The sequence below is a fragment of the Salvelinus alpinus genome, chromosome 2 (genome assembly GCF_045679555.1).
Source record: "Salvelinus alpinus chromosome 2, SLU_Salpinus.1, whole genome shotgun sequence".
Classification (NCBI taxonomy): Eukaryota; Metazoa; Chordata; class Actinopteri; order Salmoniformes; family Salmonidae; genus Salvelinus; species Salvelinus alpinus.
Window position 1 is genome coordinate 14,197,965 of NC_092087.1, and position 15,183 is coordinate 14,213,147.

At 44.1% G+C, this 15,183-nt stretch overlaps 1 protein-coding gene across 4 annotated transcripts in view; it reads right to left on the minus strand.

The window, feature by feature from the left end:
- Nucleotides 1–15,183, minus strand: part of LOC139542608 (neuron navigator 1-like) — a 97,986-nt gene that overhangs the window by 67,282 nt on the left and 15,521 nt on the right. For all 4 annotated transcript variants that reach the window (XM_071348277.1, XM_071348258.1, XM_071348286.1 and 1 more), the window contains exons 2-3: nucleotides 14,166–14,268; nucleotides 7,067–7,429 (exon numbers count right to left, since the gene is read on the minus strand). In XM_071348277.1, the coding sequence (XP_071204378.1) occupies nucleotides 7,067–7,429; nucleotides 14,166–14,268 (466 nt within the window). The remainder of the gene's footprint in view (nucleotides 1–7,066; nucleotides 7,430–14,165; nucleotides 14,269–15,183) is intronic.

A 15,183-nucleotide genomic window follows, 5' to 3' on the forward strand; every position in this document is an offset into this window, starting at 1 on the left:
CAATCAATTTAAATTGTAATGACCTCCTGCAAGCCATTGTGCCGCGGTTATTGATAGCAGCTCAGAAACCATCAAATATGTCTGCCATAGAGGGATTCAGAGAGGACTTCTATCAATAGGTACGAGCCGGAGACATCCAGCTCCCAGTCGCCCACTACACCGTTTCATGTTTGCATACAGAACAATCTGCTTAATAGGTCAATATGAAGCCACTTCATACTCCACACACACAGCCGCGTACAGCTACACACACACACACACAGAGCTACACACACACACACACACGTATACACACACGCTCACTACCGCACACTGATACACAATGCACAGCCGAACAGTGGGTCAGAGGAGGAGGGTTGCCATGGCAGCACATCCTGATCCATGTGCCGCATGATGAGAGGCGTGTTGCTGCACCAGCCTTCCTTTCCCCTTATCTTTCCTGAACTGCTTTCTCTCTCTCTCACACACACACACACACACACACACACACACACACACACACACACACACACACACACACACACACACACACACACACACACACACACACACACACACACACACACACACACACACACACACACACACACACACACACACACACACACACACACACACACACACCTAGCTGGCTATAGTCCACCAGCCCTGCACCACCACGTTCCCACACACATTACATTACCTAACCTTACCGCACAATGGGAAAGAGTGTGTGTGTGTGGGGGGGGGGCATAGGTAGCCTTATATTTAGACTAACACAGTACTCCCGTTCCACACAATAATCTAGGCTACTCATTGATGCCGGTAGGCACTGCCATAATCGATACCTTGCCGTGCAGTCAAGTGCTTTACAGTTGGTTCTGTAAACAGGGCAGAATCTGAATCCAAATAAAATGCTGACAGTCATTAGTTTTCTGTCTGAAAGTCTAAATAAGCTTTCAGTAATGTTTTGAGTTAATCAACGTCTGCCAGGAAAAGAGAGTAAATCCCTTGGTCGTGATAAACAGAGAGCATTCTGGGTGGGCCTCCTTTAGAAAATCTCCATGTTTGCATGTTCTGTTTAAAGCATTAAACCATTCGCTCCATCAATCAAAGAATGAATGACCAAACAGATTATTCTCCTTTGAAACGAAGCGATTGGACATGAGAAAGTGCCCATTAGGTTGCAACAGAACGCTGATGGCGCTACTTGGTGGGTCCAAGTGTGTAACCATAATTGACAGAGGGGTGCACCACGTAACTCTATGTTTGTAAAGATGGCATTGAATAGTGGGACATTGATCACTTCTTTATCGGCTTTGGAAAATAAAAACAAACACATTTTCAGTAATAATGTCATTATTTATGTGTAACTCAATAAGTGGAATATGATTCACGGAGACCAAAACATGTGGAAACTGTTTCAAATGGCTGCTAATACTATAATACGATACTGGTAATGGTTAAACCATCATAAGCCTCCATTATTATGTGGTGTGAAGAGGATAACTATTCTGTCATTATAAAGACATTATGATTGTACCATACAGATTCCTACAGGCTTAGTAAAGAGAAAGCATCACATTGGAGCCTAGTTCAAATGGAAATGTATTTTGTAGAACATAGAGTACCTTCCCTGTCATGGGGAATAATAGAGCCTGTCAGCTCTATGCATCGTATTTCTATCTGAATGTTTCACCCGTTCTGAACACACCCCTGTGTGTTACACCCTTCCCTTCCATCGCTCTCTGTCCTCATCACTCAGGGGAACATCAGTCAGCAAAGTGTAGACCACCTGTAGATATCACACAGCCATCAGTCAGTAAAGTGTAGACCAGCTGTAGATATCACACAGCCATCAGTCAGTAAGGTGTAGACCAGCTGTAGATATCACACAGCCATCAGTCAGTAAAGTGTAGACCAGCTGTAGATATCACACAGCCATCAGTCAGTAAAGTGTAGACCAGCTGTAGATATCACACAGCCATCAGTCAGTAAAGTGTAGACCAGCTGTAGATATCACACAGCCATCAGTCAGCAAAGTGTAGACCAGCTGTAGATATCACACAGCCATCAGTCAGTAAAGTGTAGACCAGCTGTAGATATCACACAGCCATCAGTCAGCAAAGTGTAGACCAGCTGTAGATATCACACAGCCATCAGTCAGCAAAGTGTAGACCAGCTGTAGATATCACACAGCCATCAGTCAGTAAAGTGTATACCAGCTGTAGATATCACACAGCCATCAGTCAGTAAAGTGTAGACCAGCTGTAGATATCACACAGCCATCAGTCAGTAAAGTGTAGACCAGCTGTAGATATCACACAGCCAACAGTCAGTAAAGTGTAGACCAGCTGTAGATATCACACAGCCAACAGTCAGTAAAGTGTAGACCAGCTGTAGATATCACACAGCCATCAGTCAGCAAAGTGTAGACCAGCTGTAGATATCACACAGCCATCAGTCAGCAAAGTGTAGACCAGCTGTAGATATCACACAGCCATCAGTCAGTAAAGTGTAGACCAGCTGTAGATATCACACAGCCATCAGTCAGTAAAGTGTAGACCAGCTGTAGATATCACACAGCCATCAGTCAGCAAAGTGTAGACCAGCTGTAGATATCACACAGCCATCAGTCAGCAAAGTGTAGACCAGCTGTAGATATCACACAGCCATCAGTCAGTAAAGTGTAGGTCAGCTGTAGATATCACACAGCCATCAGTCAGTAAAGTGTAGACCAGCTGTAGATATCACACAGCCATCAGTCAGTAAAGTGTAGACCAGCTGTAGATATCACACAGCCATCAGTCAGTAAAGTGTAGACCAGCTGTAGATATCACACAGCCATCAGTCAGCAAAGTGTAGATCAGCTGTAGATATCACACAGCCATCAGTCAGTACATTAAGGTACAGTAGTTAGTGTAGCAGTAATCAATAGCCATTAGGCCACCAGCAATGTGCTGTAGGTCCAGTGCGCTCCCTAGAACCCAATACCCAGAGAGACCATCTGGATTGATAGCATGTAAACTATAGATACAAAAGTTCATACACACCATCAAATTAAGCTCACAGAACCGGACCACAGAGTGCTGAAGTGCATAGCACCAAAAAGTGTCTGTGAAGGGATGCAAACTGAAATATAACACATTTCAACTCTATATCTGATATGGTACAGCTGTCTTCTTTTTTTAAGACCATAACCATGTGTGTGAAGTGTATACTTTTCTTTAAAAGTAGATTTGTTTAAGACTACCAAGAAACACTCTGTGTGATCCTGATTTAGCTCATTGCAATAAAAGGTTAACATCCTTACAGCCAACCAGGAATCAGAACACAGAACCACCAGAATAATAGATGTGAAAATTATCAACATTCCCATGTTACCCATGAAAGTCAAAATTCCCTTTGGATATGGTTGACATTATTACTATAGCTTCAATTCAGATAAAGAAGACTATACTAGGGATGATGGTGTAAGAGCTGGATAAATGTTCCCTCTCCCCACCATCACATTGGAGCTGGTTGCTATGGTGACGCAAGAGAGCATTGCAGAAATTATCTATTTTCAAGAGATGGGTAGAGGCTAATGGTTTCCAATGAGCTCAACTGTGTGTGTGTGTGTGTGTGTGTGTGTGTGTGTGTGTGTGTGTGTGTGTGTGTGTGTGTGTGTGTGTGTGTGTGTGTGTGTGTGTGTGTGTGTGTGTGTGTGTGTGTGTGTGTGTGTGTGTGTGTGTGTGTGTGTGTGTGTGTGTGTGTCTCTCTCTCAGTTGGAAGAGCATGGAGCTTGCAACGCCAGGGTTGTGGGTTTGGTTCCCATGGGGGACCAGTATGAAAAAACTTTGGAAATGTATAAGACTGTCTGCTAAATAACTAAAATGCCCATAGTCCTGGGTATGGACTGACCTTGGAATAGGTGGCACAACACAGGAGGTATAGGGTTTCTCATCATGGTCACCTTGAAATACTCACCTACTGATTATTATTTAATTTTTGTTTAACCTTTATTTAGTGATTGAGGACATGGGTGGCCCAATGCTGAGCACTCACTATCAAGTATTTCTTAAATCATCAGACATACTAGAGAGAGAGAGAGAGAGAGAGAGAGAGAGAGAGAGAGAGAGAGAGAGAGAGAGAGAGAGAGAGAGAGAGAGAGAGAGAGAGAGAGAGGGAGAGAGAGAGAGAGAGAGAGAGAGAGAGAGAGAGAGAGAGAGAGAGAGAGAGAGAGAGAGAGAGAGAGAGAGAGAGAGAGAGAGATGGATGGATGAGGGTGAGAATGAGAGGGAGAGAGAGAGATGGATGGGGGAGAATGAAAGGGAGAGAGAGAGATGGATGGGGGGTAAGAGGGGGAATTCTAAGAGGGAGAGAGAGAGAGAGAGAGAGAGAGAGAGTTTTGAGTTTGAAAGAGAGTGAGAAAGGGAGATTAAAGGAGAGAAAGCTACAGCTGGCAGACAGATCACCTGACAGACAGAACACCTGACAGCCTGACACAGCCTGACACACCTTGACGACACATCTTCACACACCTTGACATCGTGACACACCCTGACGTAGGATCTGACTGATGCCGTACCATGGCATTGATCGTTAGGCTACTGTTACTAATGGGCAGTTAGTGTTAGTAAGTTAGTGGGTTATGACTATGTTAAAAATGTAGGGGAGTACATTAAACCAATGTCATACTCTATGTCAGTACTTTTTGCTTATGTTTTTTTGGTAGCACCAAGGGACTTGCTAAAACACATTTAGTGGAGGGGCAGGCAGTGATTGGCTCTGTGTGTGTGTTTGTGTAAGTCACACCGTCCTCGGTTTCTGCAGTGGGATGTGGTTGTGAATGAATGAATGCCCACAGCTGTCTGTGACATGGCCAGCTCTGCAGGAGGCATGTAATGAATGTCATTACTGCACAACTCAGACGTGATCTGCACTCATTTAGACCCATTTAGAGATCCAGATCTGGTTTCCTGCCAATCGGCCATCTTGGTTTACTATCGCTATAAAATGGAAGATTCCGTTCAAAAACGGGTCAGGCAAAATGTCTGGTTTCAGCACATAATTTCCCTAGTTTTTGGAATGGCTAAGAACAGAGATTAAATAGTGAAGCTGAAACTTTGGAATTACTCTGGATTCTAGACTATTTTTTTAAGCCTTGTGTTTGCACATGTGTTTATTCACTAGTTGCCATATCCACCCAAAAACAAACAACCACAGCATGTTTCATAGAACAATGAGTGTCAGCCAGAGGGGGATCCACATTAGTAATACCAGATAACTCATCTGAGAATAATAGCTGATGATTCACATGCAAGTCGATACTCATCACAGCTACCCTAAAGGAATACTGCAGGACTTTATTGTCCGGGTACTCTCTACTCAGCAGAAAGGTTTTAACAAAATCCAGATACGTCTCAGCAGAATCAGCCTGAGATGGTTGCTGCATGAAGCATGAAGCCCTGACAGACCCATGAAGCCCTAACAGACCCATGAAGCCCTGACAGACCCATGAAGCCCTGACAGACCCATGAAGCCCTGACAGACCCATGAAGCCCTAACAGACCCAAGAAGCCCAAACAGATCCATGAAGCCCTGACAGACCCATGAAGCCCTAACAGACCCAAGAAGCCCTAACAGATCCATGAAGCCCTGACAGACCCATGAAGCCCTAACAGACCCAAGAAGCCCTAACAGATTCATGAAGCCCTGACAGACCCATGAAGCCCTAACAGACCCAAGAAGCCCAAACAGATCCATGAAGCCCTGACAGACCCATGAAGCCCTGACAGACCCATGAAGCCCTAACAGACCCAAGAAGCCCTAACAGATCCATGAAGCCCTGACAGATCCATGAAGCCCTGACAGACCCATGAAGCCCTAACAGATCCATGAAGCCCTGACAGACCCATGAAGCCCTGACAGACCCATGAAGCCCTAACAGACCCATGAAGCCCTAACAGACCCATGAAGCCCTGACAGATCCATGAAGCCCTGACAGACCCATCCAGGAACAAAAGTTACACTAGACAGACTGCTGAGGACAGCACTATGAGAGGGCTACTCCAAGCACAAGTGCCAACTCAAAGCCATTTTTACCCACAAAAATGGTTGATGATTGCTTTATGACATACTGTATGTTGTAGGATCGATTTGGTCCAAAGAACAAGTGACCACAACTATCCATAGTATTCACAAGAACCACATTAAAGATCATTTAACAATAGGATGCAAAGTGAGTGTTACTGCAGAACTGTTACTGCAGCCTTCACAACAACCAGAGTAGGAGAACCCCCACCACACCCACACCCACGACCAGAGTAGGAGAACCCCCACCACACCCACACCCACACCCACGACCAGAGTAGGAGAACCCCCACCACACCCACACCCACGACCAGAGTAGGAGAACCCCCACCACACCCACACCCACGACCAGAGTAGGAGAACCCCCACCACACCCACGACCAGAGTAGAAGAACCCCCACCACACCCACACCCACACCCACGACCAGAGTAGGAGAACCCCCACCACACCCACACCCACGACCAGAGTAGGAGAACCCCCCCACACCCACACCCACGACCAGAGTAGGAGAACCCCCCACCACACCCACGACCAGAGTAGGAGAACCCCCCCACACACCCACGACCAGAGTAGGAGAAACCCCCCCCACACCACGACCAGAGTAGAAGATGCCCCACCATGACCAGAGTAGGAGAACCCCCCCCCCCCCACACACACACACACCCACGACCAGAGTAGGAGATGCCCCACCATGACCAGAGTAGGAGAACCCCCCCCCACACACACACACCCACGACCAGAGTAGGAGAACCCCCCACACCCACGACCAAAGTAGGAGATGCCCCACCATGACCAGAGTAGGAGAACCCCCCACAACCAGAATAGGAGAACCCTGAGTTAGACAACAGAATAGACCACAGGTGTCGAACTCATTCCATGGAGGTCCAAGTATTTAGTTGATCAATAAGGTCACTGATTGGTTAGAAACTCCCCTCACCTGGTTTTTCTAAGTCTTAATTGGACACTCTGCCATCTATGGAATGAGTTGACAGCCCTGGTATAGACTCTTACCCATTGGCCAGGTTGTTGTCGTCATCCTCTGGCATGCTCTTGCCCAGCAGGTCGATGTCGCTCAGGTAACCAGACTTGAGGTCCGCATCATCCACATCCAACCCTTCGATGAGCTCCATTCGGGAGGAGTGGCTGAAACGGCTGGAGACTCGGGCGGGCATTGTGTGGGCTGTGTACTGGGAACCGGCCTTGCCACCCTGGTACCCACCGCTGCCCGTGGAAGAAGGAGCGTCTCCAGCCTGCATCCGGGGGCTGGATTGGCCGTGACGCCAGGAGAGAGGAGAGGAGCGGTTGGACTGACTGGACATGCTGCGGCCGTTCGTCTCGTCACTGTCGTAGCAAACAGTACTGCTGTCCAGACAGCTGGGGAGAGAAGACGAGGGAGAGGTTTAAAGTATTGTAGAAATCGAATGGATGAGAGAGGACAGAAAGGGAAGGAAAATGTAGAGTTTGAGGGACTATGATATTATTATTATATTATTATAGAGAGAAAAAATTCTAGAGAGAGAAAAGCTACTTTTTCTATATTTTCCCTCTCTGTCAGTCGGCATTTAAAGGAATCCATCCAGCCATTTAGTCTCTGCTGACCTAGATACAACTGTAACATTCACTCTCAGCCTTCAGCCACCACAGCAAAGATGTGTGACATCTCAGAACTCAGGGGCAAGTCACTAGCTACAATGTAAGGATGTATTATTATTGCGTGAAAAGAGAAGAGTCTAGTTTCTCCCCTCTCTCCCTTTGACAGGATCATTCATAACCCTCAGCATATGTTCACAACATCATTACCAGCTGGGATTTACAGACCTAAGGCAATCAGTGCATAATCACACAACCCAACTGAAAAAATGTATGATTGCTCAAGCGGGCCAGGACTTTTTCATGACTACTTTGGACCAGTGTCAGCTAGTGAAAGGTGAGCCAATGTGTACATGTAGAGAGAGAGCTCAGACTAGACAGTAGTTCTAGATTAGAGACTCGTTCTAGTTTAGATTAGAGAGTAGCTCTCGTTTAGATTAGAGACTAGTTCTAGTTTAGATTAGAGACTAGTTCTAGTTTAGATTAGAGAATAGTTCTTGTTTAGAGACCAGTTCTAGTTTAGATTAAAAAGTAGTTCTAGTCTAGACTAGAGAGTAGTTTCTTCTGAGTCTGGCCATTACATAATCATATGCACCAACCAGCCCAGATGAATAATGCAATGCCTGCCTGAGACCATGTGGGTGTTTTTTCCTCCTGCTATTTCTGTACTTCTGTAGATGGATAATGAATCAATAGACACTGTTCATTCTTTAGAGTCTAAGGGGGGGGGAGGGGGTTCTAAACTAACATACAGTTGACTTTTTACACATTTTGTTACGTTACAGCCTTATTCTAAAATTGATTCAATTAAATGTTTTCCTCATCAATCACCATCAAGGTTTTAAGAAATGTTTGCAAATTTATAAACGATACATGAACAGAAATACCTTATTTACATAAATATTCAGACACTTTGCTATAAGACTCGAAATTGAGCTCATGTGCATCCTGTTTCCATTGTTCATCCTTGAGATGTTTCTACAATTTTATTGGAGTCCACGTGTGTTAAAATCAATTGATTGTACATGATTTAGAAAGGCACACACCTGTCTATATAAAGGTCCCACAGTTGACAGTGCATGTCAGAGCAAAAACCAAGACATGAGGTCGAAGGAATTGTCCGTAGTGATCCAAGATGGGATTGTGGCGAGGCACAGATCTGGGAAGGGTACCAAAACATTTCTGCAGCATTGAAGCTAAATTAAATTAATTGGATCTGGGGAAGGGGGACCCTGGTACGCTGGGGAAGGGTACAAAAAAATGTCTGCAGCATTGAAGGTCCACAAGAACACATTGGCCTCCATCATTCTAAAATGGAAGAAGTTTAGAACCACCAAGACTCTTTCTAGAGCTGGCCGCCTGGCCAAACTGAGCAATCAGGGGAGAAGGGCCTTGGTCAGGGAGGTGACCAAGAGCCAGATGGTCACTCTGACAGAGCTCCAGAGTTCCTCTGTGGAGATGGGAGAACTTTCCAGAAGGACAACCAGCTCTGCAGCACTCCACCAATCAGGCCTTAATGGTAGCGGCCAGACAAAAGCCACTCCTCAGTAAAAGGCACATGGCAGCCCACTTGGAGTTTGCCAAAAGCCACCTAAAGGACTCTCAGACCATGAGAAACAAGATTCTCTGGCCTGAATGCCAAGTGTCAAGTCTGGAGGAAACCTGGCACCATCCCTACGGTGAAGCACGGTGGTGGCAGCTGGAAGTTGCCACCACCATCTTTCCCTTGAAGTCAGGATCAAAGGAAAGATGAACAAAGTAATGTACAGAAAGATCCTTGATGGAAACCTGCTCCAGAGTGCTCAGGAGCTCAGACAGGGCCGAAGGTTCACCTTCCAACAGGACAACGACCCTAAGCACACAAGCAAGTCAACGCAGGAGTGGCTTCGGGACAAGTCTCTGAATGTCATTGAGTGATCCAGCTAGTGCCCAGACTTGAACCCAATCGAATATCTCTGGAGAGACCTGAAAATAGCTGTGCAGCGACGCTCCCCATCCAACCTGACAGATCTTGAGAGGATCTGCAGAGAAGAATGGGTGAAACTCCCCAAATACAGGTGTGCCAAGTATGTAGCGTCATAACCAAGAAGACTTGAGGCTGTAATCGCTGCCAAAGGTGCTTCAACAAAGTGCTGAGTAAAAGGTCTGAATACTTATGTAAATGTAATATTTAAGTTTTTATTGTTAATACATTTGCAAAAAATTCTAAAAACCTGTTTTTGCTTTGTCATTATGGGTTATTGTGTGCAGATTGATGAGAAAAAAGTTTTTAATACATTTTAGAAGAAGGCTGTAACTAACACAATGTGGAAAAAGTAAAGGGTTCTGAATACTTTCCGAATGCACTGTATGTAATCGTTTTAAGATGGTCAAACTAGTGATCATTTAGCTATTAGATTTTTAGGACCCCTTTAATTAAGGTATCCCCAAAAAATATTACACAATTATTTGATAAATCTTACATTTTGGCCTTTACTACTAAAGCATACAGTTGAAGAATGAAGTTTACATCACCTTAACCAAATACATTTAAACTCAGATTTTCACAATTCCTGACATTTAATCCTAGTAAAAATTCCCTCCCTGGTCAGTTAGGATCACCACTTTATTTTAAGAATGTGAAATGTCAGAATAATAGTAGAGAGAATGATTTATTTAAGCTTTAATTTCTTTCGTCACATTCCCAGTGGGTCAGAAGTTTACATACACTCAATTAGTATTTGGTAGCATTGCCTTTAAATTGTTTAACTTGGGTCAAACATTTCCGGTAGCCTTCCACAAGCTTCCCACAATAAGTTGGATGAATGTTGGCCCATTCCTCCTGACAGAGGTGGTGTAACTGAGTCAGGTATCTAGGCCTCCTTGCTCGCACACGCTTTTTCAGTTCTGCCCACAAATTCTCTATAGGATTGAGGTCAGGGCTCGGTGATGGCCACTCCAATACCTTGACTTTGTTGTCCTTAAGCCATTTTGCCACAACTTTGGAAGTTTACTTGGGGTCATTGTCCATTTGTAAGACCCATTTGCCACCTAGCTTTAACTTCCTATCTGATGGCTTGAGATGTTGCTTCAATATATCCACATAATTTTCCTGCCTCATGATGCCATCTATTTGGTGAAGTGCATCAGTCCCTCCTGCAGCAACGCACCCCCACAACATGATGCTGCCACCACCGTTCTTCACGGTTGGGATGGTGTTCTTCGGACTGCAAGCCTCACCCTTTTTCCTCCAAACATAACGATGGTCATTACGGCTAAACAGTTCTATTTTTGTTTCATCAGACCAGAGGACATTTCTCCAAAAAGTACGATCTTTGTCCACATGTGCAGTTGCAAACCGTAGTCTGGCTTTTATGATGGTTTTGGAGCAGTGGCTTCTCCCTTGCTGAGCGACCTTTCAGGTTATGCCGATATATGACTCGTTTTACTGTGGATATAGATACTTTTGCACCTGTTTCCTCCAGCATCTTCACAAGGTCCTTTGCTGTTGTTCTGGCATTGATTTGCACGTTTCGCACCAAAGTACGTTCATCTCTAGGAGACAGAACGCGTCTCCTTCCTGAGCGGTATGACGGCTGCGTGGTCCCATGGTATTTATACTTGCATACTATTGTTTGTACAGATGAACGTGGTACCTTCAGGCATTTGGAAATTGCTCCCAAGGATGAACCAGACTTGTGGAGGTCTACAATTTATTTTCTGTCTTGGCTGATTTCTTTTGATTTTCCCATGATGTCAAGTAAAGACGCACTGAGTTTGAAGGTAGGCCTTGAAATACATCTACAGGTACACCTCCAATTGACTCAAATGATGTCAATTAGCCTATCAGAAGCTTCTAACGCCATGACATCATTTTCTGGAATTTTCCAAGCTGTTTAAAGGCACAGTCAACTTAGTGTATGTAAACTTCTGACCCACTGGAATTGTGATACAGTGAATTATATGTGAAATAATCTGTCTGTAAACAACTGTTGGAGAAATGACTTGTGTCAACTGTATAGAAACACATTGAATAACACATGGCAAAAAAAGAAATGTAAAAAAAATCATAAGAAACAAAGTGTCTGAAGTGAAGTGTCTGTCCTAAATCTAGGAGATATAAAAAAAAAACTCAGGGCATTATTTTATTTTCATCTTTTACACATATTTAACCCCTTTTTGGGTCGGCACAAAACTACCTTCGTACTTCCATTGGTTTTTGTAAACCGGTACCAGTTACCTTCAGACAAGTCTCCTGACACTTGTGGTCGTAGATCACAACGGAGGACACCATAACGTTCATGACAATCTCCCCTTTCCACAGTGGGGTCCCATTAGTTTGTGATAGAGACAGTAAGCAGCAGACAAAATGGCAGGCATACAGGCTTTGAATGACTTTTTGTTAACAAATGTTTCGGTTTCTCCCAGTTTTTTCGGTATCCTGTGGGGCTAAACTCTGGTGTTTTTTGTTATTGTTTGTGTCTCACAGTGATAGAGACAGTCTGAAACGTGTACCGAACATGACGGTCTTGAAAAATAAAGTCTGTTTGAGAGGGATTGACAGAACATGTTAGCCCAAACGGTTCGGACGCTACCGAAACAGAAGTTGGCACATCCACGGTACCGACTTCAGATGAGTCTCCTGACACTTGTGGGGGTCGTAGAGCAAAACAGAGGATGCCACCATTGTGTTCATGAGTGTCTCCCCTTTCCATAATAAACTAACAGATTTGTAGGAATATTTTTTTGTTATGTAATTTAGATTGACGAACCGGTGCATCAATCGATTCTAGGGGGTTAAAACATTCTCTGGTACATTTGTATACTTTTTACCTAGTACTTCTGAAAGTAGTGCCCACAAGCCAAAAGTGGTCCCAGAAAATTGCAAACTACATTACATACAGTATGTGCAGATATGTGAAGCACATCTTGGCTCTCTGTCTCTCTTGCTCTGCTGTTTGTGCATCTTGCTAGCTGTCACTTAAATGGCGAGGGGCTGAAGCTCATTGGCTAGAACTCTGATTGCTACGCGGCTGGCCCACATGGGGGGGAAAAATGGAAAAATGGCACAGCACAGTTTCCAGAAAAACAATCCCTTTCAAACTAGGGATTTCATGGCTAATTGAGGTAAAACAGTCATTCTGCTCATAGATTATGCATGTGTGAAATACACAAAGCATAAGGTTTAAAAAAGACAGCCCAAATCTCACAATGCTTCGGGTGGAATGATAAACTATCCCACAGTAGTACGGTACTTCCTTGAGAGTTTTGAAATGTAGCTTCAATTGAGATAGTTTAAACGTATAGATACACATCAAACGATTCCATACATTAGGGTATATGTTTGGGAGTTATGACAGGGAGCTGAACTATTAAAGTCATTAGAAGATGATGATTTACTAGTAGCACTGAATGTGGATGTTACCTAAAGTAGATTTTGATCAGTGCCTAGAAGTTCGGTGGCCAAGGTCAAAGTGTTTGTGTAAAGTTACTGAACAGTCTGTCAGTCTCCAGAGGCCAGGGCTATGGCAATTCAGAGCTCATGTCTGGGATGGAATCCCCTGGCACATCAACTGTACACACCTCACAGAGAGACCTAAAGGCAAGGAACATTGGTAGGCAGAGCACATACTGTTGCGCTGGGGATAAGCAGCAGCCAAAATGGCAGGCATACAGGCTTTGAATGCTGAATGACTTTTTGGTAACAAATGTTTCGGTTTCTGCCAGTTTTTTCGGTATCCTGTGGGACTAAACTCTGGTGTTTTTTGTTATTGTGTGTGTCTCACAGTGATAGAGACAGTCTGAAACGTGTACCGAACATGACGGTCTTGACAAATAAAGTCTGTTTGAGAGGGATTGACAGAACATGTTTACCAGGTGGCAGGTTGCCAAGATGACAGAGGATGAGAGTTAACATTGAGTGTAAACATTGATTACATGTGTACTCCATCAATCTGTCCATTGTGTTTCATGTGTGTATGAGTATATTACATGTCTCAAACAAATCCACAGCTTTCTTCTAAGTTTACACGCATATCTACTTGTGATCAATGAAACTATTATATATATACCGCTGACTGACAGGTAATGTGTGGGTGGGAAGTAACGTTTGAGCAGATGGAAAGAGATGGAAACAGATGGAAAGAAAGAGAATGCTCTTTAACATTATGCCCCACTCACACCAGTACATAACATCAGAAACACCCCAGTATGTACTGTCTATTATAAACTGGGTGGTTGGAGCCCTGAATGCTGATTGGCTGAAAGCTGTGGTATATCAGACCGTATACCACAGGTATGACAAAACATGTATTTTACAGCTCTAATTACGTTGGTACCCAGTTTATAATAGCAATACGGCAGCTTGGGGGTTTGTGGTATATTGCCAATATACCACGGCTAAGGGCTGTATCCAGGAACTCTGCGTTGCGTCGTGCATAAGAACAGCCCTTAGCCATGGTATATTAGCCATGTACCACACCCCCTTGGGCCTTATTGCTTAACTATAATCTATGAACTTAGTGTATGGTAATGTACTCACCCATGGCTGAGTTGGGCTCCCCGGAGACTGGACATGGTATCTTCCAGGTTCTGTCTGAGGTCAAGGACGTTCTGCACCGTACGTTTCCTCTGAGACTCTGGGTCTGTGGGGACATAACATCAATCACTATGGTGAGACTCTGGGTCTGTGGGGACATCACACCAGTCACTATGGTGAGACTCTGGGTCTGTGGGGACCTCACCCCAGTCACTATGGTGAGACTCTGGGTCTGTTGGGACATTACATCAGTCACTATGGTGAGACTCTGGATCTGTGGGGACATTACATCAGTCACTATGGTGAGACTCTGGGTCTGTGGGGACATTACATCAGTCACTATGGTGAGACTCTGGGTCTGTGGGGACATAACATCAATCACTATGGTGAGACTCTGGGTCTGTGGGGACATCACACCAGTCACTATGGTGAGACTCTGGGTCTGTGGGGACCTCACCCCAGTCACTATGGTGAGACTCTGGGTCTGTGGGGACATTACACCAGTCACTATGGTCAGATACAAAATGGGATAACTGTTGTGGGATAACTGTTGTGTCTTTATACCTTGAGATATCCCAAATATTCGAGTTCCAGTTATTGAATATATTAAACATAACTTTGATTTCCCAAAGATTGAATTAGACTGTACTGAATAAATGGTACTCATTAAAAGCATAACCCATCAGAGTCTAAGCCCTGTCTTAGCCAGGGGAAGGGTGGGGTTCTTCTAAGCAATATGGAATTGATTTAAGAAGGTCATACCAAGGATAATTTAGCTATTTGATTTTTTAAATATTTTCTTTGAATTTTAAGACCCCCTGAAGTATAAAAAAATACATATAAAACATTTCTTTGATGAAAAACAAATTTTGGCTTTACTGCTATTAGCCCATAGAAATGCATTGAATAACAGATTCACTACATGTATCAACAGATTGTCGCCCAAAAATATAAAAATTAAGTTTGTTCTGAAGTGTCTGTTCTATATGTGAAATGTATTTAACCCAACATTTTTGGCAAG